Raw genomic sequence first — 23,257 nt, forward strand, 5'->3', positions numbered from 1 at the left:
AAACCATTGGTATCTACTTAGGTTTTTATATCAATTTCAACCAAATGCAATGTTATTTACTGAATTGTAATACTGCAATTAGTTAAATATTACTGCATTATTACATAAAACATATTTTGTAAAATAGATGATTGCTTGACAACCGTTATTAATTGTAACAAGACGAACTGAGTTACTTCCCCTGATTTCATGCTGTTTATGTATAAACTTGAAAGTTATTTCAAAAATTATTTTCATTGATAATTAATTTTCTATCTTACCGTTTTTCGTAATTTTTGGACATGTTAAATTCGACATGATAATTAAGTAGATATCATTGGTTTTATGTGAAATTCAATATTTCGAGTTTCGATATTATTACTAGGGCTATGACAACAGCATATTCTTTTCATTGTTTTGACTCTCGAGTATATATCCGACACAGACACAATTAATCAACCGAGAACCACATTACTCTACATAAAAACATAAGATATTAATGGATATATACCTGAGAATCAAAACAAGGAAAAGAATATGCTGTCATCATAGCCCAAATTATTATGAAGAAAGTGCCCAAAACTGTTCTTTTTGTGGAATTCATTTTATCCATCAGAGGACCGGTATTCTTCTAGTTTTAAATGTAATACTTTTTGACATATATTGCCTTGAAACCAAACTTGTATGTACAATATTTATGCTTTTTTTTTTTTTTTTTTTTAAACTATTTTTTAATGGGGGATAAAAAAAAAAAAACAAAGAAAATACAATTTTCGGAAATATGAATTTTACTGAACAAATAAAAAAAAAAAGCAATCTTCAAAAAAAAAAAAAAAAAAAGAAAAAAAAAAAAGAGACTTTATACATTAAGAACGGTGATCCTCATCATTGTTGTGTTCACAAATTACTTTGACTCAAATTCTATGATTTCACGATTTAAAAAGGAGAACCGAATAATACATTGTTACATGATGTTTTCAAAATAATAAATCGACTTGTTCGAAACAGAGGATAATAATAGAATCAGTTCACTGTTTCAAATTCCAAAGAAAAGCAAGAAGACTTCTCTTCCAAACAGTGAGTTTGATAGAAACAGAGTTTATCAAGGCAACAGACTTTATTTTATGTATTACTAACTATACCTACCCAGTGCTGCAGCATATTTTTTGTTGGGTTTAGTATCTAACCTCGAAAAGTTAATAAGGAACGTTTAGAAGAAGAGTTACTCTCCTTAGCTGATTTTTTTTTTTTCAAATCCCTTTTTTATCTCCCTTCCATGGCAGGAAGATGTGATACATGGTCTGGAAAGTGGGATTGAAGAGCCAACACCTTAGGAGAAGAGCAATCTAATCTGCAAAAAAATGGCTGAGCAACCCCATCGCTATTCCCCAACAGAGAAGCCTCACGCGATTAGCAATAAACTAACTCCTCTTCTCAAAAGCAGAAGGCAAAGCCTGGGAAAGTGGGCATCTTAAAACTGCATAGAACCAGCAATATACCGGAGTCAAAAGGAGGGAAAAGCCATTTCAATAATGGCCTAAATTCCGTTGATTTTAGTGCAGAGTAAAACCCCGAAATTTTAGGTGATTATTTAAAAATATATCCATATTAGGAAACTGCTCAAACAGATTAAGTATTTATTTTCTTAAATAAAATTAAAACCAGTCAATGCACCAACTGACACAAAAATAAATTGCAACATTTTTTTTTTTTTAATGGTTTTATGTCAGGTAAAAGTTGGACAAGATTTGAGTATGGAAAAGTTTCAAATTTCAAAGTTGAACATTTTCGACTTACATGTCAGTTTCCATTACATTTTAAAACCCTAACTCGGTCAGTTTTCACAATAAACCAATAAATCTTGCATTTTTACCTATGTTTTCAGGGTCAATCTTTCACATAGATGGGTGCTAATGTTACAATTTTTTTGTGGTTGGGGTACTTTGGCGTTATATTGTCTAGCATAAAATTTAACAAAATACATTAATTAACTGATAACATGGAACAACAATAACAAATGAAAATTGACTAATCAGAATCAAAGTTTTGATGTGTCAGCTAAACTGCTATTTTGGTCTAACTTTTAAAATCTGTCTGATATCTTGTAATATATTGAAAAGAATTATATTGCAAAAGGGAAATGATAACCATGATTTAATAAAAACAAAACTTAATGTTTTCTGCAATCAATTTCAGATATTCCATTGCTTTCCAATTCAACCGACTCCAAGTAATTCTGAAAGAATATCATCATCCATTTTATTGCCTTGCTTCCCTTGATCAGATGTCCGACATATTCTGACAACCTGCAATCTCGGTTTCCAAGCTTGGTAGTCTTGACCAATACTGCCTCTGCCGAATTCTGCGCATTTGCTGGCACCATTTTATCTCCAATATCCAAGTTGGGAAACACTGCAGGATCATCCCCAATCAGCTAACCTCATTTAAAGAGAAAACTTTGATGGTTCCATCACAACTCAGGAGAGTTCATCCACAAAGCAATAGCTCCAGAACCAGTTCAAGGTTGGCAAGGACACCTGGGATGTCAATTGAAGACGTGGTTGCATGCTATCAAAGCAGACATTGAACCTAAATCTGGTCCACAGGTCTACAGTGCTGGTCCCAGAACTGGCTGTCCATCACTAGATCAGACTGTTGTGCATAGTCTGAATTCAATCTGGGACATTGTGTGTTCTACAGGAGGAGCTGGTTCGGCTCATCCAGGGTGAATGTTGGCTCAAATGCAAGTAAAATAAATCTTGTGGATTAATTCTGTTCAAATTCCACTTCTAAAATCCTTGTTGATGGTTTGCATCAAAGTTTTCATCAATCCTCAACTTTTCTCCAACTCTTCCCAGTGAATGCTCTATCTGTGGAAGCCTCATTTAACCAGGCTTCAATCAAGACTATGTTCGTCTGATGACCTTCATCTGCAGATAGAGTTGGAGCACATCTCCCTCCAAATATAACCGTACAAGGTTTGCCACATCATCTATTTGCTGTAGTTTTGCAATGAATTGCATCTTTTTGAGCCAGGCCATCACATCTCTATAGAAGGGCTTTATTATATCACAGCTGAGCTTTACTTTTGCCATGTTAAGCAGCTCAAAAAACATTACCTCGGTGCAAGGTCAGCAGTTAAATGAGAATGCCACCTTCCACACAAAGAAATCAACATTATACCAGTTGTGATAGGAGCAACTGGCCTAATAAAAAAGAATCTTCAGAAATACTTAAAAGCAATACCTGGAACACCAAGCTGTAATGAAATACAAATAGGGTACAGCATCTATTCTTAAAAGAGCCCTCGGATATAAATTCGAATCATAATGAAATCAAGTGTTAGCTCCAGGAGTTAACTCCCTTGATCTTTTGAAACTAACAAAATAAAATAAGAAAGTAAGTTTGATAGAAATTGAGTTTGTCAAGAAAGTTTGACAGATGTTAAGTTGAAAAGCCAGCACACTAAGATTAGCACACTATGGCCCCAAAATATGCCTGAGTAACCCTGTTGGTTTCACGCAATTAGTAATACCCTAATCCCTTCTCAAAGAAAATCCTACTCCTTTCCTGCACACAGCACATGAATATTGACTGAAATCTTTGTAATTTTGTGACATTGATCATCACTTTTGTCTTTGATAAATTAACCTTTTATTGTTCAGGTTCAATACCTCTTTTCTACATTGGTCCATTATATTTACCATGATTATCAAGCTTTCGGCATACACCAACTCTCATTGGTGTTCTGTATAGAAAAATCTTCAAGAACAATGATAAATGAAGTACACTTTTTAACTTGTTAAAAATGAGCAAAAGTTATAGCCTGTTGACTTAGAGTGAATGCTTTATGCTAAATTGACGGTTGAATATTGTTAAATTTCTGTTTATTTTTGCATTAACTATGAATTCCTAACTGTACATCGAACATATAACATAATACTTAGTTTGCTGCACCTTATAAAAAAGGTCCATACAAAATTTCAGCCAGATTGGCTCAGTAGTTTCCAAGAAAAAGTGAAACAGAGAGGCAGACAAAGACACATATAATATAGATAATGCCTGAATACATTTCAATTTGTGAAGGTGAGAATTCATTTATTTAAAACATTAAGAATCCATAAAACACTAACCTGAAGATGATTCAATCAATTAGACAATTATTACTTTTCTTGAAAGTAAAGTAAATCTATATAATCTTCTCATATGTAAAGTTATCTTGTCAGGTTTTCCATGCTAGACCTAAATAGCAATACATCTGACAAATCGATATTTGATTCTAACTAGCCGTTTCTTTCTTTTTATAATTGTAGTATGTGTTTTTTGCAATATAAAGTAATTCATTTCAGTTTCTTTCCAAAAATAATTTTTTTCAGCAAAGAGAATTATTACAATAGAGACAATTTTAAAGTAAGGGAGACAATTCCTATTTTAATTTAAAGGTAAAAATTTGAGTAATTTTTTTTTTTTTTTTACTCCATCTCTTTGTGACTTACACATTTTTAAAAATTCAAACTAAAATGACGTTAATAAATCCTGGACAACACCGGGTAGGTACAGCTAGTATAAAATAGAATAGGTGTATATGACAACCACAATGAGAATAAAAGTACAAAATATACAAATATTTTTTTTTTTTTTATCATTGTAGAATTATGTTTTTATTTTGGATTTTGATATTTTCATTTACTGTGGAGAACCCAGATGGTATCCAGAGAAAAAAAAAAAAATGATACATGTGTTTTAAGAGGTCACAATACTTCTTTGTGTAGGAGAATATTAGCTCCTACTTTCTCTTAGTATCACTAATAAAAAATAGAATATCAATCCGGATTAAGTATGTTTTCAACAAAATTGATTTAAAATACATTTCATTTTTTTTTTTTTTTTTTTTAAAACAATGGTCCAATCCATGCCAGTTTTTCATAGTGAAACATAAATATAAACCTTGTAGAAAGTAGGCTATAATGTTTTCACAGACATACAAGAAAACAAGTCTGCATTACTATATATATATATATATATATATATATACTCGGGTTTTTTTATTCAAAAGTAATGGACTAATGAATTCAACGAGGTTATTAGATAGTGCTCAATAAAAAGAGCTGATAATATTTGTTTATTGTTATATAAACATGGTCACATCCTTTCGAATAGTCAAGTCGCTGCCTGATGATATCTGTTGTTTGATTGAAACAAGTGGCTATTTGTAGCAGCAGGATGTGACCATGTTTATATAACAATAAACAAATATATATATATATATATATATATATATATATATATATATATATTAGATGTAAATCACAGTTACCACCTGATGTCACAAAACTTGTATTAGAAAAATTATCAAATATCTAGTTGATGCATATGCTTTTGCTCATCTGTTGTAGGGATATTATTCAGATACAATTACCAATTCCAATTCTTAATAAATCTCTATGTATTTATTTAACTATAAAGTTGCTATTTTTCCATTCTAATTACTATAAAACATGTTAAATGTACATATATTTTCTCAAACATAAAAACATTACTGACCAAAGATTTTCTGAGGAGAATTTGATTGGGAAATCTTGTTCCATTCTGCATATTCTCCTGACCTAGTTCGCTCAGATTATCACTTATTTCGAAGATTACAAAACCATTTAGATGGCTTTAGGTTAACGTCACGAGAGGAGAATGGACACAAGTTAGATTTGGATTTCACATTAAAACCTAAAATATTTTACAAGCAAGGCATTTATAAGCTTGTTGACAGATGGAATCCAGTTGTAGAGAGAAAAGGTCGTTATTGTTATGAATAAAGATGTCCAAAAACGGATTTTTATTTCAAGATAAGATTTTAATTCAGCAAAAACTTTTGCACTAACCTAATTTTTTTACTGAAATAAATTTAAAAAATATGATGAATTAGATTAAAAAGTGAAATAACTTCCCATTTTTTTTTTTTAAGTTTAAAGTTCTTATTTAGAATTCGACTTAATTAAAAAAAAACAAAAAATACAGAAAAATCTTTAAGATGTACATAGCCATCACAGGACCAAGATGTCCTATTCCAAAAATCATGTGAATTGATCGAGTCTTTTGGGGTTTTTTTTACTAAGAAAATCAGATGAGCAAGACGAGACGTCTGCAATGTTGTTTTAGAATGTATTAAGATTCAAAGGTGACAACTCAATTCGACTACCAAGATTTTACAGGCATTCAAAATAACTTTTTGTATATAAATTTTGACTTTCTTAGTTAACAAAAAACTGCTTGATCAATTCATATGATTTTTGGAATACGATACCTTCATTTTGTGACAAACACATACATCATAAAGACTTTTCTGTATTTTTATTTTTTTTTAGATTAAGTTTAATTCTAAATAAAAACTAAATTTAATTCTACTTGTTAAAATATGCACTACAAACTAACTAGTACATAAAAAAATGGAAGGTAAAAAAGACAATGATAAAAAGATGGCTCTCATATATTCAAACAAAAATTATTACTTATTTAAACAATTTGATGTTTCTGAATTTTTAAGATGAGGTTTGATAATGTGTATTTTTTTTTTATTGTTCAGACTACTGTTCTCGTTTTGAATCAGCAAAAACTTTTGCACTAACCTAATATTTTTACTGCTGATCATATAAACACATCAGCGTAAAGTCTTCCATGAAGAACTTGCATTGCATACAAATGTTTCACCTTGTAAATCCATGCCATCTATGGTCAGTCATTCAAAATGCTCCAAAATGGGTTCCATGTTGATGCTGATTATCGAAAACCATACAGTGGGCTGCATTTAAACATATGGGTGGCCCAAGCGAAATAGCAATAGACAAGACAAGTCGGAAATGTCTAACCTCAGCAGGAGACAAGACGATGAAACATAAATAAAAATAAAACATTAATAGTATGTCCTCAAAGTAATGGTTATAATTAAAACCATTCATTACCTTCCTTCTTCCTAAATTATATTATTCAATTTTCTTTCAGATATTAACAGTTAAACCATTAAGAATTTGTATTGTCCAAGTTGAGCACCACAAAAAGAAACAATTACAAAATTTTATTTAAAAAAAAAAAAAAAAAAAAAAAAAAGTGTCTGCATTTGGAAAGCTTTAATGCTTTAGTATGTTGGTTTGAAGAATCCACCCCTTATGAAATCAGCAATTATCTATATAATACGTCATTTTCAAAAGTACAGGGATCCTTGGTCATTTTTATATATGAGTTGGGTGACCACATTCCATACAAACTCTAGAAGTTAGGGCCCATGTTGAGCAAAGCATTAACCAAGAAGCATTGGTTCATTTAACACCATTTTAGTTTTCAGAAAATCTTGGAAACTACTGTTCAAGCAGAACATTCCCTTAGCTTACACAAGGCGGGATTTATCCTAGGGATACAAGGAATAGATTACCACCCGAAATTGGATTTTAAGTACCAGTTTGGGCTACCCTGTGTGTGTGTATGTATATATATATATATATATATATATATTTATTTATTCAAAAAGGAGATCCAAATATATAGTCTGTCACTTACTTTGTCTTTCATTGATAATCACACAGGTTTCAACGGATTTATATCTAGAAAACACATCTATACAACCATCTATAATATAAATCTCACCTGTCTGTTTAAATGTATGTATATCTGTCTTGTAAAAACTTTCGACAGAGGCGACGGAGTTTCACAAGATTATCGTTTTGAAGCTCGACCCTTCGGATGACAAATATTGCAAAAATTAGCTATAAACATTAATTCCTTTTCCCTCAACTGGGCACTTTTTTTTTGCCATTATTTTCACAAGTCATCCCCTCTTTTCAATTGACTAGCCTTAATTTCGTCTCTTCTGTTTTGGTGATGGCCGCAACAAAGACGTCATGCGTTTTTTTTTACATTCTTTTCCTTCTTCATGGTACGGGTTCGAGCCAGCCTGCCTACTACCACTTATTTTTTTTGCTCGACACACACTTTCAAACACCCAGGCAACACCGGGCACCCAAGCTAGTTATATATAACAAAAATCTATAGTCCAAATTTCATGATGTTGACCATCTTACAATTTATTCCTTTAATCCTGTTGACACTTCCAATTCTTGACAGTCACTGTTTCGGGCTTTGTATTTATGCCCAAATGCCTTTTATGTTCTTTTGGTAGATTGATAGTTGCTACTTCTGACACGTTAAGGGCAAAATAGATTCATTGATTGATATAATAATTAAATTAATGATTTTGCATTACGAAACAGTTACTGTCAAGGATTGTAAGTGTCAACATAATTAAAGGAATAAATTGTAAGATGGTCAAGAGCAATGTTGAGCCTGGCCAGTACCAGATGAGTGACCATTTAGGAATAGCAGACTCTTTAAATAAAAGGACATCGACTCTTCCAGCAGCTCCTGCATCCCACCTTATCTTCAGCTGTTTAGACTACGGATCAGGTGGAATAGGACGAGAGAGTAAGGCTAGCTCTGCACAAACAAGCTCCTAAAGCAGGACATCCATCATCTCAGGGATGATAGGATGGTTTTCGTCATTCTGACAAACAAACTCTTTCATATATAAAATATTAAATCAAAGTTTTTAATTCAAAATTATACAACTCTAATTCAACACTTTATTAATAATAGCATTGTTGTAATTTTTAGAATTTTTTAACTTTCTTTGCTTTGGAAATTGATTTACATTTGAAGCGATCTGAATAATATATAAGTTGTTTTTGTAGTGTTACCTGTTATATATATATATATAGATATGAGGGTTTTTTTTTTTTTTTTATTTTATTTTAAAGAAAAATTTACCAGTGTGCTCGATTATCAGAGTATACAGTATATTTAAATAAAGTACAGACAAAAGTTTTAGAAATAAACCCAAAGTTTCATTGCCATACAACTATAAGGTAACCTTGTAATTTCGGTATCTACGATATTTTGGGAGTATATTACTGTAACCTTAGCTTTCTGTTTTCGGTTGAATTTGTCACTAAGTGTACAGCCTAGAGCTGAGATCGCTTGACCAATCATCATTAAACTTGATGAAAATATTTGCCATGGTCTAACTTAGAACTCGTTCAATTTTGAGATATCTAGGTAAAAGATCAAAGTCATGGAAACGGCAAAAGTCACTCTCTTGGTGATAACTTTGATTCTTTTCCTCAAAGATTCATTTCTTGATGCATATGGTAGCCAATAACGTCCTGCATTTTATATGATCTTGACAATGAAAAGTTTGGTCATGGTTGAAATTTTGATAGAATTTTAACTTCCAATTTTTCCAAATTTAAAGCATGAATCTGATCCGCTTTGATAATAGTCATTTTAGCTTCATCAGTTAAATAGTCTTTGAGTTATCAAAGTTTTGGTGGTATAACTTCATATAATATGGAGAAGTAATTCCCAAGTAAGACCTTTGCCCATAATTACACAGTCTCATGATGGACTCATGCTCTTATGTGCTGTATGAAATTGTTTCTGACACCAGCCCTATTACTTTTCATATATACAGAGTGACCCCTCCCCCCAAAAAAAACTGGCCCCAACTCTAATTAGGCCCCATTTCTTAGTGTTTTGTCCGAATGAAATGAAATTTTGGTCATAACTAGTTTATTATATTCAAAACATCACATCAAAACACTAGGGTCTTTGGCCTTTTTTTTCTCCGTTCTACAGCATATGTTCTAGATGGCCTCCATCTAGCTTTTGTTTATTTTGGGTCACCCTGTATATATATATATATATATATTATTTAAGGATTGCTTTAAAAAAAAAAAAAAAAAAAAAAAGCTTTCAGATAAGATTTCAAAGAAATCTAATGATCTAACTATTAAGAATAGAAGCTTAATGCCGATCATAATATAAATAGAGCCCTCTCTCTCACACACACACACATATATATATATATATATATATATAAATATAATATTTATTTAAAACTGTACATAAGGTCAGAAAAACATTGGTACTGTCGGTTTCAAGCCTAACATAAGGGGGACCAGTTAATGGTAAATAATGCTAGGCTCTCGTCAATGGCTGACGAGAGCCTAACATTATTTACCATTAATTGGTCTCTCTTATGTTAGGCTTGAAACCGACAGTACCAATGTTTTTCTGACCTTCTGTACAGTTTTAAATAAATATTAAGCTCTTATAATGAAATTTTTTTTTTTGTTATTAAGCACTTTGATGGAATTCTTTCCCAAAAACAATGAACAAATACATATATATATATATATACATACACACTTTTAAAGATATCTTTATTTTTTTAGAAAATTCAAAAGAAATTCATATCAAGTCTTTTGTATTAAAATAAAAACTGAATTAGAATTTTATTTGTTATAACATTAGTTTTAAAATAAATTGGGTCGGAAACAATTATAAAAAGGCTTTTGGTATGAATTTCTTTTAAATTAGCTAAAATAAAAATTTAAAAAAACATGAAATACATATGGAAAATTTAGTATATGGAATATTGAATAAGCATGGCAACAGACCAGTAAAAATAAGGACGCATCACTAAAGAACAACCAAAATATTTCAGTTGATTTGTACGATCAATCGTTTAAATGAATGCTTTATACATTGAAACCAGGAATATGTGATACAATGAGAGAGTAAGGGAAAGTTGTATGTGGGGAGGGGGAGTATTGAGTGAAAAATGTAAGGAGATGAAAAAGGAAGTGCCCCCTCCCCGATTTTACTGTATAAAATGCTATTTTCTATGTAATAAAGCTTATCTACACCAAATGATTAAGGTCATCTAAAACCACTGAAATATCTTTTAGATATTTGTTTGCATCCTTGTTTTTACTAGTCTGTTGACATGTTTATCAACTATTCTTATCTACTAAACATTCCATTTCATGTTTTGTACTCCTACCCTCTCTCTCGTATATGTCGTAATATTTTTGTAGATCCCTTAAGTCTTGAATAGTTTACTCCTATTACATATGCATGCGTTTCCTCCCTTACATATGCATCATCACACCATATAAGCAATAAATTAGCGCATAATGTCAAGCAGGTTCTTCTTAGCATAATGGTTAACACAACCAATTACAGTCTTGTCGTTGTGGGTTCGAATCACATCATAGTCACAAAACATGTGTCCATTGATAACTACTTTATCAATCATATATATATATTAGGTTGGTGCAAAGTCAAAAAACGTTATTTTTACACCAACCTTATATATATATATATATATATATATATATATATATATATACACAAGATCATATGAAAGTATATACTATTGACATATCTTTTCTAAAGAATTTCCAATTGTAAGAAGCATTTAAGCTCAATGAAATTTCCAACTTCAGAGAATATATAACATTAATTATCATGCAAAAAAAAAAAAAAGAAAAAAAAAAAAGATGAAATTAATTTACACTCATAAGTTTTTTAACCATTTATTTCTTACAAATGGCTCAATTGAATTCAAAATAAACATTGGTAATGTCTTACATCGTTATATTGGATTTCAAGAACATCCATTTGTTTCTAACGAGTTGTTTAGTGGCATTCTGTTATTCAATGAAACATGTGTAAGATGTACTGTAAGAAAATTCAGGCATTTGACAAAAAAAAAAAAAAAAAAAAAAAACTTATGAGTGTAAATTAATTTCATCTTTTTGGTTTTTGGAATGATAACTAGGACTATGACAACAGAATATTCTTTTCGTTATTTTGACTCTCGAGTATATATGATTTAATATCTTATATATGTTTTTAGATAGAGTAATGAGTCATAAACCTAATGGTAACTAATAATACACACAAACCTGATTCCATTTCAAAATTTCTTAGTCCATCTATGATGAGCAAGTTTCAACTAAATCTGAAGATTTGTGTTTCAAAATCCTAAATTTCTGGATAATTTCTCATGAAATTACTCACATATGTTTGACTGACTTCAGCTGGCTTGCTCATTTGAAAATGCTCTATTGCCTATAGGGTTGAAATAAATTTATAACGAAATATGACTAACTGAATATTTTGGTTGTTTTTCTTCTTTGACATAATCGTAAAACAACCTTCCGGGCGTCCTTCCTTGCCTGCTTACTTTACTTAAATCTTTAAAATAAGGACGACAGGTGAATTTATATTTATATATATGCATATTAGTGTGGCTCAGAGGCAAGGAATCAGGGTGGAGAGTTGTAGGTTTTGGTTTCGATTCTAGCTGGCACCCAAGTCATATATATATTTTTTTTGATCTCGCTACTATATATTAGGTTCAATATAATAATCAATACAGAATTGTCTCTAGCAATAAATATGTAATCTGCATGAATTAAAATATTATATTTAAACATATCTTATGACCAGGCAACGCCAGGCGACATGCTAGTGTCTGTGTGTGTATATATATATATATATATATATATATATATATATATATATATATACACACACACACACACACACATACATACATGCATGTTGTATTCCATTGGCAGAAATAATCATTTCCAGAAACAAAGATATTTGATTTAGTCAAGCAAAATTCTATTACTCTGTTTTCGACATTGCCTTCAGGAAGGAAGAAGGCACTATTTGCTTTCTTTCAAACATTACTGGCACAATCGATTTGAAAATTAACAAATCCAGAATATGAATTCAGGTGAAAAAAAATGTAAAGCATTTTTTTAAATAATTTTTTTTTTTTTTTTTTTTTTTAATTTATTTAAAATGAAATATTTCTTTTCTTGAAACTTATGAACCATTTTTTAAAAATTATTTTAAGACAGATCCTGCTGTCTGCGGTACTCCAGTTGCAGTTCTCTCAAATTCTGCTCCAACATCTCCACCTCGTCCATTTTCTGTGCCTGCTTTGCCTGCTTAATGTAGCCGCGGATAATCTCCATCTGCTGCAACATGGGGTCGCTCGTGTTTTTCACGTATGGTGAGGTCTCAGATGGGGTCCAACCCTTGCCTATGCTGCCGTTAGACTCAGTCCGAGTGTAACCCTCCCTCGATAGGGGCGAAAGCTGTTGTGGGTGTTGAGCTTGTTGCTGCCGATTGTAGCTGAGGGAGTCGACTGAAGCTCGACGTTGCTCTTGCTCTTGGGCCACCATGGCAGCTTGCCGTTCAAGAGCAAACTTTTGCTGCATTTCCAGCGAGTGACATTCCTGCATCTTGTTGTATTCTTCCTCAGATGGTAACTGCTGGATTCCACTCATGTTTTCTTTTAAAAAGTTGCTGGAGAACGTGCGGATTGCTCGTTGTAGATAGAGTTGTCTCGGTGGTGGCGGCACTTCACTATTTAAACCTAACACCATGATTTTTTTACTGAAATAAATTCAAAAAAATATGATGAATTAGATTAAAAAGTGAAATAACTTCCCATTTTTTTTTTTTTTTTAAGTTTAAAGTTCTTATTTAGAATTCGACTTAATTAAAAAAAAAAAAAAAAAAAAAAAAAAAATACAGAAAAATCTTTAAGATGTACATAGCCATCACAGGACCAAGATGTCCTATTCCAAAAATCATATGAATTGATCGAGTATTTTGGGTTTTTTTTTTACTAAGAAAATCAGATGAGCGAGACGAGACGTCTGCAATGTTATTTTAGAATGTATTAAGATTCAAAGGTGACAACTCAATTCGACTACCAAGATTTTACAGGTATTCAAAATAATTAAAACTTTTTGTATATAAATTTTGACTTTCTTAGTTAACAAAAAACTGCTTGATCAATTCATATGATTTTTGGAATATGACACCTTCGTTTTGCGACAAATACGTACATCATAAAGACTTTTCTGTATTTTTATTTTTTTTTAGATTAAGTTTAATTCTAAATAAAAACTAAATTTAATTCTACTTGTTAAAATATGCACTACAAACTAATTAGTACATAAAAAAATGGAAGGTAAAAAAGACAATGATAAAAAGATGGCTCTCATATATTCAAACAAAAATTATTACTTACTTAAACAATTTAATGTTTCTGAATTTTTAAGATGAGGTTTGATAATGTGTATTTTTTTTTATTGTTTAAACTACTGTTCTCGTTTTGATTATTTTCACAAATCTATCTTGCAGTGACTCTTAATGGTGAATATTGGCAAAAATCTTCTTTTTTTTTACAACCACAGTTGTTAGAATAAAAAAAATATGTGACATGTTTATGAAATGAAAAGAGCATAGAGTCATTCCCATTTTTGCATTTAATTTGGGTCCATACCAATTTGATATATTTCTGAAATTTTAAGATTTATAAATAATATGTATTATTTGGATGAAAGTTACATCAGTTGAAATGTATGAATAACAACCAACATAAAAATAGCATGTAAAATGGACGTTAACCCTTTATGACCTGAATTATGATGTAGATGATTAAAAAAAATATTTGTTAATTTTAGATGGCAGCATACTGAATGTAAAAAAAAAAATATACAGTAGCAACCTGGAGGTATCTGTCATCTACCCAGATACTGAACTAATACATACAAGGCATGTTTGAATCAATTCCCACTTTATGCCATTATATTCATTTATGTATGATTGAACGAATTAGTTCAACCAGGCCATAAAGGGTTAAACTGACCATGATGATACAGTAGAAAGAGGTATTAGGTGGATATATAAGCCACCTATAATGGTTTTAAATATTTTCTATTTAAAGGGAAATAATTTTGTACACAAAAGCTACCTCCCTTGTCAAAAGACATTTTGGAAGCATGATGAATCTATTCGGAGTTGTGTGAACCTGCAATTAACCAGACGCCAACAAATTGGAAACAGAAGGTAACAATAAAATCCTCATTTTCATAGTAATTCATTCATTGTAAAATCGTTAACTAAATCTTGGATATTGTTGATTTCCATAGAATCGTTTCCATCCATTTTATTTCTTTATATTTGTGTCTTAACATTCAAACTACTTCACAGCACTTTAATAATACAAAATGCATGTTAAAATATATCTTGGGATTGTAGAAGAGATTTAGAAGGCTATCACAATGCCGGGAATGGAATATAGTTGGTGTTGAGGAAGAAAGACGAAAGCAAGTGACAATTTGCAAATCAATAAGTATATACATATATTTATTTGGTACTTGTACAGTTTAATGAAGACATTAAAAAATGAAAATATTGAAAAAAATTATATCGTACATACTCATTATGGAATAAAGTTTTCAGGCAAAAAAAATCACTTAATTTAATCAAGCAGTTTTTTTTTTTTACAGAGGAAAATCAAATTTTAATGAGATCAATCGGGTAGCGGCCATCTTTTTTTCGCCAGGGGGAGATAAACTTTAAGCGAAGATTGGAGTTATGAAACTTTGACGAGATTATTTTGAAAGACGAGCAGAAAAAATACTTAGATAAATATTTTAGTTTTTTGTTTTTTTTCTCACTTATTTTACAGAGTTTCTGTGTCCTTTTTTAATCCTTTTTTCATTTTGTTAATCAAATTTTCATTTAAAGGCACCTCCCCCCCCCCTCGCGTCCGTAAACAGCCAAATGGCGATGATAGATCGATCTCATTAAAATTTGATTTTTCTCTGTAAAAGAAAACAAAAAAAAAAAAACTACTCGATCAAATTAAGTGAAATCTTTCTACAGAGGACTTCATTCCATAACGAGTACGTACAACGTTTCAATATTTTCATTTTTTAATGTCTTGATTAAACTGTACAAGTACCATTTATTTAAATATAGGTATATACTTATTGATTTGCAAATTGTCACCTGTTTTCATCTTTCTTCCTCAACACTGGCTACACTGATAGCCTTTTAAATCTCTTCTATCCCACACAATGCTTCAAGAAAACTACATCGCATTTTTATCTTGGGATTGAATTATATTTGAAAAAAAAAAAAAAAAAAAAAAAAAAAAGAAATTCTGTTTTAATTGTTCTAATTAGTTGTAATTTATAATTGACTGAACATGTTACCCATCTGGCTTAGTTATCTATGTACTTCTCTAACTCTCTTCTTACTCTGTTGATTCAACCATTCTAATATTTCTTAACATGTCTGAGTATATACATAAAGAACATCTGTTTTTCACCATGGGCATCTGATAAACACACCACAAAATGTAAACACATCACAAAATGTAAAATATATGAAAAACGAGCCGAGCATGCAAGGTCCCTCTCCACAAGTGAAAAATTTACTTTCACCATGACTAATGTTTGTGAAAAATTTTTTAAAAATCCAAGGTGTGGTTATTAAGAAAAGTGTGAACAAACAAACGGGAATGAATTACTAGGTCCAATCCCTCCATTGTTGGGACACAAAAAAAAAAAAAAAAAAAAAAAAAAAACAATGCTGAAAGTCTCTTCTCTTCACTTTTAGAATAAAGAAAAAATAATACTTCTATGCAATAATAAAACAATGATGTAGGATAAGATTATATAGAATATTAGATGTGTAATGTGATTTCGCCGAATGAGATATATCAAAACAACTAAGTTGTTCAGAAATCTACACAGTTTGCTTATAGAGGTGAAAGCTTTGTGCAGAACCAACCATACTTTTTAGTACAACTGCTAATCTCAGTTTGTACAATGGCTGCCACAAGACAGAGCAGACAGAAGACCTCAAGTTTTACGTCAAAATTTTCCTCCTAGATTCATATCTTAAAAACTGAGGATGCATCTCTCCCAGTGGATTAAACATGCCTCCAGATACCAACCTGGGAATTTCTATGTCCCAATGCAGTACATACAGAGTCTAGCATTCCCAAATGGTCACCCATCTGGTACTGGCCAGGCTAATCGTTGCTTAACTTTGGTGATCTGGAGAAGAAAAAGTGTGTCAATGCCATATATAGAACAGATAATATATAAGCAAAGATACTTATTCTCATCCCTATGCAAAGAGATGTGCAAAACAGACGAAAAATCCGATGTTCAAGTCTACTAACCAGCAAGAAGTCAGGGTTTATTTTTATTTGACTCACCTTAAAATATCAATGTATTCATACAGCTTCAAAAGTTGGTTTCGTAAATGACTAGCTTCATTCAGGCTGTAAGTTGACTCACCAATACTATTAAAAAAAAAAAAAAAAAAAAAAAGGAGAAAAACATGTTTTATACATATTATATAAAGGGTACTTGTATTATATAAGGGTCTGTGTGCATGCATCTTTGACTAAAACTTCAAAAAAATTAAAAAAAAAAAAAAAATCACCCACAAAGTTAGCATTTTCTTGATCAGCATTGCCCTGGATGAATAATATCTAAAATTTAGAAAAAATATTAATGTTTTCGCTAAACTGGTGCAGACTTTGTCAAGTGTGTGTGTGTGTGTGTGGGGGGGGGGGGGTGAATCATATGATGTACTAAATGATATTTTTTAAATCAAGGAGTTGATTCTTTTATATGGACTCATTCTTCAAGTAATTTATAAAAACAAGTTGCTTTTCACCTAGATTTCATTTTACTTGAGTCAAAGTTCTTAAAAATTAGCCCCCCCACCCTTCTTAGGTGCTAACACTTGATCTCTAAGAATTTGATATAGTGTCCAAGTGATACTAATATTGAAAAAATCCAATATTAAAAAAAGAAAAAAAGGGGGGGGTGGAGGGTTGGTTGGTTATTTTACGGCATATCAACCCTTTTCGGGTTATTTAATGCCAAATCCAAAGATTTTGAAGAAAAATTTTTTAATAGAATATATTTGTTGTTTGATTGTTTGATTGTTTTTGTTTTACGGCATATCAACCCTTTCTAGGTCATTTAATGCCGATCCAGTGATTTTGAAGAAAAAGTTTTTAATATTTGATTTTTTTTTCAACTCAGTTTCTATTTAACCCATTAACAAGTTATTTAATGCCGAATCTAGTTATTTTGAGAAACGATTTTTAATGGAGTATATTTTGTTTTTTTAAGTCAGATTCTATTTAACCCATAGTTGGGACCCTAACAGGTACTTCCACTCCGGGTCAGAGTGGACCTGGGAGCAATGGCAATTAAAGGGTGGCTCCATGCTCCCTAAAGCCCGCAAACTAGGACCTCACTATCGGATATAGTTTAAGGTCATATCCAGGACCGGTATATTTGTTGTTTTCAAGTCGGTTTCTATCTAACCCATAGTTGGGACCCTAACAGGTACTACCACTCTGGTTCAGAGTGGACCTGGGAGCAATGGTAATTAAAGGGTGGCTCCACACTCCCTAAAGCCCGCAAGCTGGGGCCTCACCACTGGATATAGTTTAAGGTCATATCCAGGACCATGGGGGTGGAGGGAGAAAAACCGGCATGAAATGACTCTTAAAAAACAGCTTTCAAAACATTTATGGGATTTAAATTTCATCATTTTGGAAGGCGTCCTATCAATTTTATCACAAAACAGATTTCTTTTACCTGACACAGATTAATCGAATTATCTTTTTGATCAGGTTCTATCGCATAATTTTGATTCTAGAAAATATCTGAAGCTAAGGATTCAGTTTAAATGGTTTTAAAAAGAAATCAAAATTCAGGAAAGTTTAAGGGGTCTTAAGAAGCAATTGAAATTCATGAAATCTTGCTTAATTGGTGTCTAATTACTGTAGATAAAATTCAATGCAAATCTGAAATATTTGAATTTTCAATTGGAAGGTTGTGCCCATATTATGCCTCCTAAAAAACCTGTTAAAATACTTTAAAGACACATAAATAACATGGGTAAATATTTATTGATGTTCAATATTTATTGATGAATGTTCACAAAAATCAGAGCTATCTGAATTTTCACAGAGCTTCCAATTTGTTCGTTTGCACAGAATTAAACTAAATATAGCCCACATTACCCAATTCTATAATTAGCAGTTGTGTTCCAAAAGTTATAATGATTGGTTAATTAGTTTAAAATCAAGTCTTATACAAATACATAAACATATACACATAGCTTTTATGTTCTGCTATCTCCGATTAGACCAGATTATGCACTGACATGAGCATTCTCATGACAGTTTTCTTAGCCTTATTACTTCCGTGCCTGATCACGGCCAATTGGAAGTAGGTGTTTTGTTTGTGACACTATCATTAGAAGATTGTTCTACAAGCCCAACGGGTTCCTTCTATTTGATCTGAATTTTGAATTGAGCCCCTCCCCACCTTTCCTAAACGTACTGCCTTCACTAGAATATATTGTCCAGATTTAATCTTCCTCAGAGGTCATCAGATCTAAGCCCATCTTAAAGACTTACATTACGCATCCATTGTAAAACTCATGATTTCTTTACATGTAACATGTAAAATAAATAAAAATGGTTTTAGAATCGTGAGACAAAGTCTATTTAAATTTTTTTTTTATTTAGTAAAATGTGCTATTCAAATGCAGTGTCATGCTAAAATCCGTTCCTTTCAGTGCTAGTATAATTATGGATGCTGAAAATACTTTGGGTCTTAAGTTTTTTTTTCAAAATTTACTCACCTCAAAGACTCAACCATTGGAAGAAATTTTGGCAACTGTTCTTCGGCTTGTTCGATGCAAAGTTTTAATTTCTAGAGAATTAAAAAATAAAAAAAAATGTTTAAAAAAATATATTTCAATTTTCAAATTGATCTGACCATTCATGCTACATATTAGCAGTAAAAAAAAGTTGATTCTTGTCCAGAATTTCCCCTACATTAACAAAAAGAAAAAGAAAATCTGTATGATGTATGTATCTTTGATGAAATAAAATCATATTCCAAAATTTATGTAATTTAATCAAGTAGTTTTATTTTTATAAAGAAAATCATTTTTAAGTGATTAATGGGAATTCGTAGGCATTACAGCATAAATCTCTCAAGTTTGGATTATGGAGTTATTCCATTTTTTTTTTTTTTTTTACATTGTTTTCAAAATGACAGACAAGACAGCCACTCTTTTATCCTTCCTAAAATTTTATTTTCTGATTTAAAATTTAAACTACTTGATTAATTTACATGATTTTTGGAATATGATATTTTCGTTTCATCATGGGTCCCTACACCGTACACTGTATGTTACTTTATTTTTGTCTGATTTTTTATTATAGGGGTAATTTTTGACAAGAACAAAATCTGTTGTGTGCGTTGGAGGTACCTATTAAACATTATTAAAGAGAACCTGTTTAATTACACTTTTTAATTAAAAAAAAAAAATGTTCTTATTCATGTTTTTGTTCATTATTAATGATACCTACATATATATATTCCAGTAGAATGAGCAGAGATGGTTAATCGGGCTTATGTGGGTTTCAGAGACAATTGGGTCTTAAGTTGATGGATGGTTTGTGTTTAGTTTGAAGATATGTTTGTCCATGGTACAATAAAGGCTTTTAGTAACAATTAATTCTAAGTGTAGACATACAAAATGATAAATGTTTCGATTGAATATGGATACAAAAATATAAATAAAAATAGGCAAGAAACCATTACGATGTACTTACTTGTGAGGGAAAATATTAAATTTTGTTTACTAAAAATTATGCAAGTTCATCCCGCAGTTTTGTTTTTATTAAATAACTTCAATTTTTAGCTATATACTGAATATGATCGCCATTATCATGGCATTCAAGGGAGATAATTCCTTTTCTTTTGCATTTAAAAAAAAAAGTTGAGTTTTCTCCTAAAATTTTAAATTATTTCCTTTGACTTTCATAATGATGCCGGTAATGGTGGCAGTATTCCACATATAGCTAAATGTTGAATTCATTTCATAAAAGTAAAGCTATTGAATGAATTTCCGTAACTTTTGGTGAACAGCATTTATTTTCCCCTCACAAGTAAGTACATAAAAGGTGTCTGGCTACCTTTTTTGTTTTACACCCATATTCAATCTAGATGCAACAATGAAGAATCATCGTAAATAGAGTTGTTTCTCTCATAACTTTATTTTTTTTACATAGGCATCAACACTTATCAAGGCCCAGGGGCCACTCGAGAATAAGGGTTAAGGAGTGTACAGTAGTTAATTGGACAATATAGTAATTGTCAGTAATGGAAATTCAGTAAATTTGTTAACTTAAGGGGAACGGCTTATCAAGAACTTGTTTACATTGGACTTGAACTAAAATTTTATTTCTTTTTCTGTATAAGTTTAAAAATGTGCAAAGAAATAAAAAGCAACGTCGGGTAGGTACAGCTAGTTCACCAATAAAAATGCACAAAAAAAGAGGAAAAAAAAAATTATTAATCAACCTTGCAACCCATTTCTTCTTTATTGGATTCTTGAAAAGCCTGTTTGGGATCCAAGAGATTCTTTCAGACTTTGCTTGAACAGGATTCTAACTTCCTCCCCACCTTTTTTTTTTTTTTAAATATTTTTTATTATGATTATCTCCTTACATTTAATGGCCTCATGTCCTATTTCAAGCGATTCCATAAAATAATTTTTAAAAGTGTCATTTTTTTTAATAATACGATCACATTCTTTACCTCATAAAGCTGAACTATGGGTGGTTTTGTGTTTCTTTGTTCTACAAGTTCATCCCTCCTCTCAAGGAGACGTCGACAGTCGAGACATGTTCGAATGTGCTGTTCTCCTTCAGCGCTGAACATTGAATTAAGGCTGGTGTCACTGCCCGATCTCTTCAGGAAGCCACTTTCTTTCGAGAAACTATATGCTGGATCCGTCAGTTTTTCTGAAAGAAAAAAGAACATGGAGAAAAAAAAAAAAATGATTAGATATTACTTGGCAGTAATATACTTCATATATGGCATAATCACGTTAATACACTGATCTTCGCTAGATCACCGAAGCTAAGCACCACTGAGCCTGGTCACTGCCATATGGGTGACAATTTAGTACTTTCCAGGCGCTGTCTGTAGAAGGATTATCGATACCTCTCTGCAAGAGCTGCAAAAACCTAATGTCATCATCTTCCCTAATGGGCATATGCATGTAACTGGGGACCACTTGTGAATTTCATATTCCCATGAAACTCACTCCTTTGGAGGAAGCTGACTGAACCCGCCTTGGTATAGTACTGTAGTTTCATTTTATTTCATTTTCAGTAATATACTTCTAAAGTTACATGTTGATATACAGGGTGTTCCAAAAGTTTTTGTCACATTTCAAGTCCTCATATCTGCTTAACTATAAATGGTAGTAAGATGAAAGTGGTGTCATTTTTAAATCTAAGTGCATTAAGTTTTTTTTGTAATTTTGCTTTTGATTTGTTTCATTTCTATTCAGATCCAGTAATGGCGTCCACTCAACCAGAAAAGGCATTTTGCATGCTTGAATTTGCAAAAACTGAATCGTGAACACTTGTTCAACGGGCATTTCACAAAAACTTCAGAAAACAGCCTGCAATTTTTTTTTGTGTGGATTTGTGAAAGGACTGGTCTATGTGACTCCTATTCCAAGAGACATGGAGGAGCTGAAGGCTTGAATAACAGAAGCGGTTGCAACCATTGACAACGCAATGATGGGACACGTTTGGCAAGAATTGGACTTTTGGTTTAACGTGTTGTGACCAATGGGGCTCACACTGAACATCTTTGAATATTCCATGAAAAACTTGAGATTACAAGATTTGTGAATGTACCCGATGTGTTTTTATATCATTAATAGCTCGAGATATTCAATGTTTCCAAGACTTTTGGAACACCCTGCATATTTACCAGATACAAGAAGTTATTAGGTAAAATTGACAGAATATAATGCAGGGGATTAACTTCGACCTCATATGGGAAATAGATTTTTGATCAGGTGACAAACGATTTTAAATTGTATTTCAGTTGCAACCATTTCGTCAAACACTTATCCTGTTGATTCTCTATAGAGAAAAAAATGTGAATGCCTTTGTGTCGCTGGATTGCTATAAACATATTTTCATAATGTCAAAGAATGAGAGTCCATATAGAAACGTTTTAATTTGAATAAAATAAAATACGCATCAAGTGCGCTTGAAAGCCAAATACAACGTAATATTAGGAAAATAAACAAATATTTTACTTGTTTGAAATTTACCACAAGTATATTTCAGAGGTATCCTCCATCTTCAGTGTTGTTTTTTTTTTCTTTTCTTCTTCCTTGCCATGTTGTAAATTTGGAGAAAGAAGCTCTCATATATATATATATATATATATATATATATATATATATGTTTTATAGAGGGAATTAGACCTGGAGTCTAAAGAGCAGTTTGTTTGTTTGTTTTATGGCATGTCAACCCTTTTCAGGTTATTTAATGCCAAATCCAGTGATTTTGAAGAACAATTTTTTTAATAGAGTATATTTGTTTTTTTAAGTTGGTTTCTATTTAACCTATAGTTGGGACCCTAACAGGTACTACCACTCTGGTTCAGAGTGGACCTGAGAGCAATGGCAATTAAAGGGTGGCTCC

General features: G+C 31.5%; 1 protein-coding gene across 2 annotated transcripts in view; it reads right to left on the reverse strand.

Moving 5' to 3' along the window:
* Positions 1–12,646: 12,646 nt before the first annotated feature.
* LOC145243452 (rabenosyn-5-like) overlaps positions 12,647–23,257 on the reverse strand; it is a 64,730-nt gene continuing 54,119 nt past the window's right edge. For both annotated transcript variants that reach the window (XM_080106341.1, XM_080106342.1), the window contains exons 6-9: positions 21,342–21,547; positions 19,372–19,442; positions 16,913–16,999; positions 12,647–13,281 (exon numbers count right to left, since the gene is read on the reverse strand). In XM_080106341.1, the coding sequence (XP_079962467.1) occupies positions 12,732–13,281; positions 16,913–16,999; positions 19,372–19,442; positions 21,342–21,547 (914 nt within the window). In that variant the 3' untranslated portion in view covers positions 12,647–12,731. The remainder of the gene's footprint in view (positions 13,282–16,912; positions 17,000–19,371; positions 19,443–21,341; positions 21,548–23,257) is intronic.

Source organism: Euprymna scolopes, chromosome 22 (genome assembly GCF_053919585.1).
Source record: "Euprymna scolopes isolate OS-2025 chromosome 22, ASM5391958v1, whole genome shotgun sequence".
NCBI lineage: Eukaryota > Metazoa > Mollusca > Cephalopoda > Sepiida > Sepiolidae > Euprymna > Euprymna scolopes.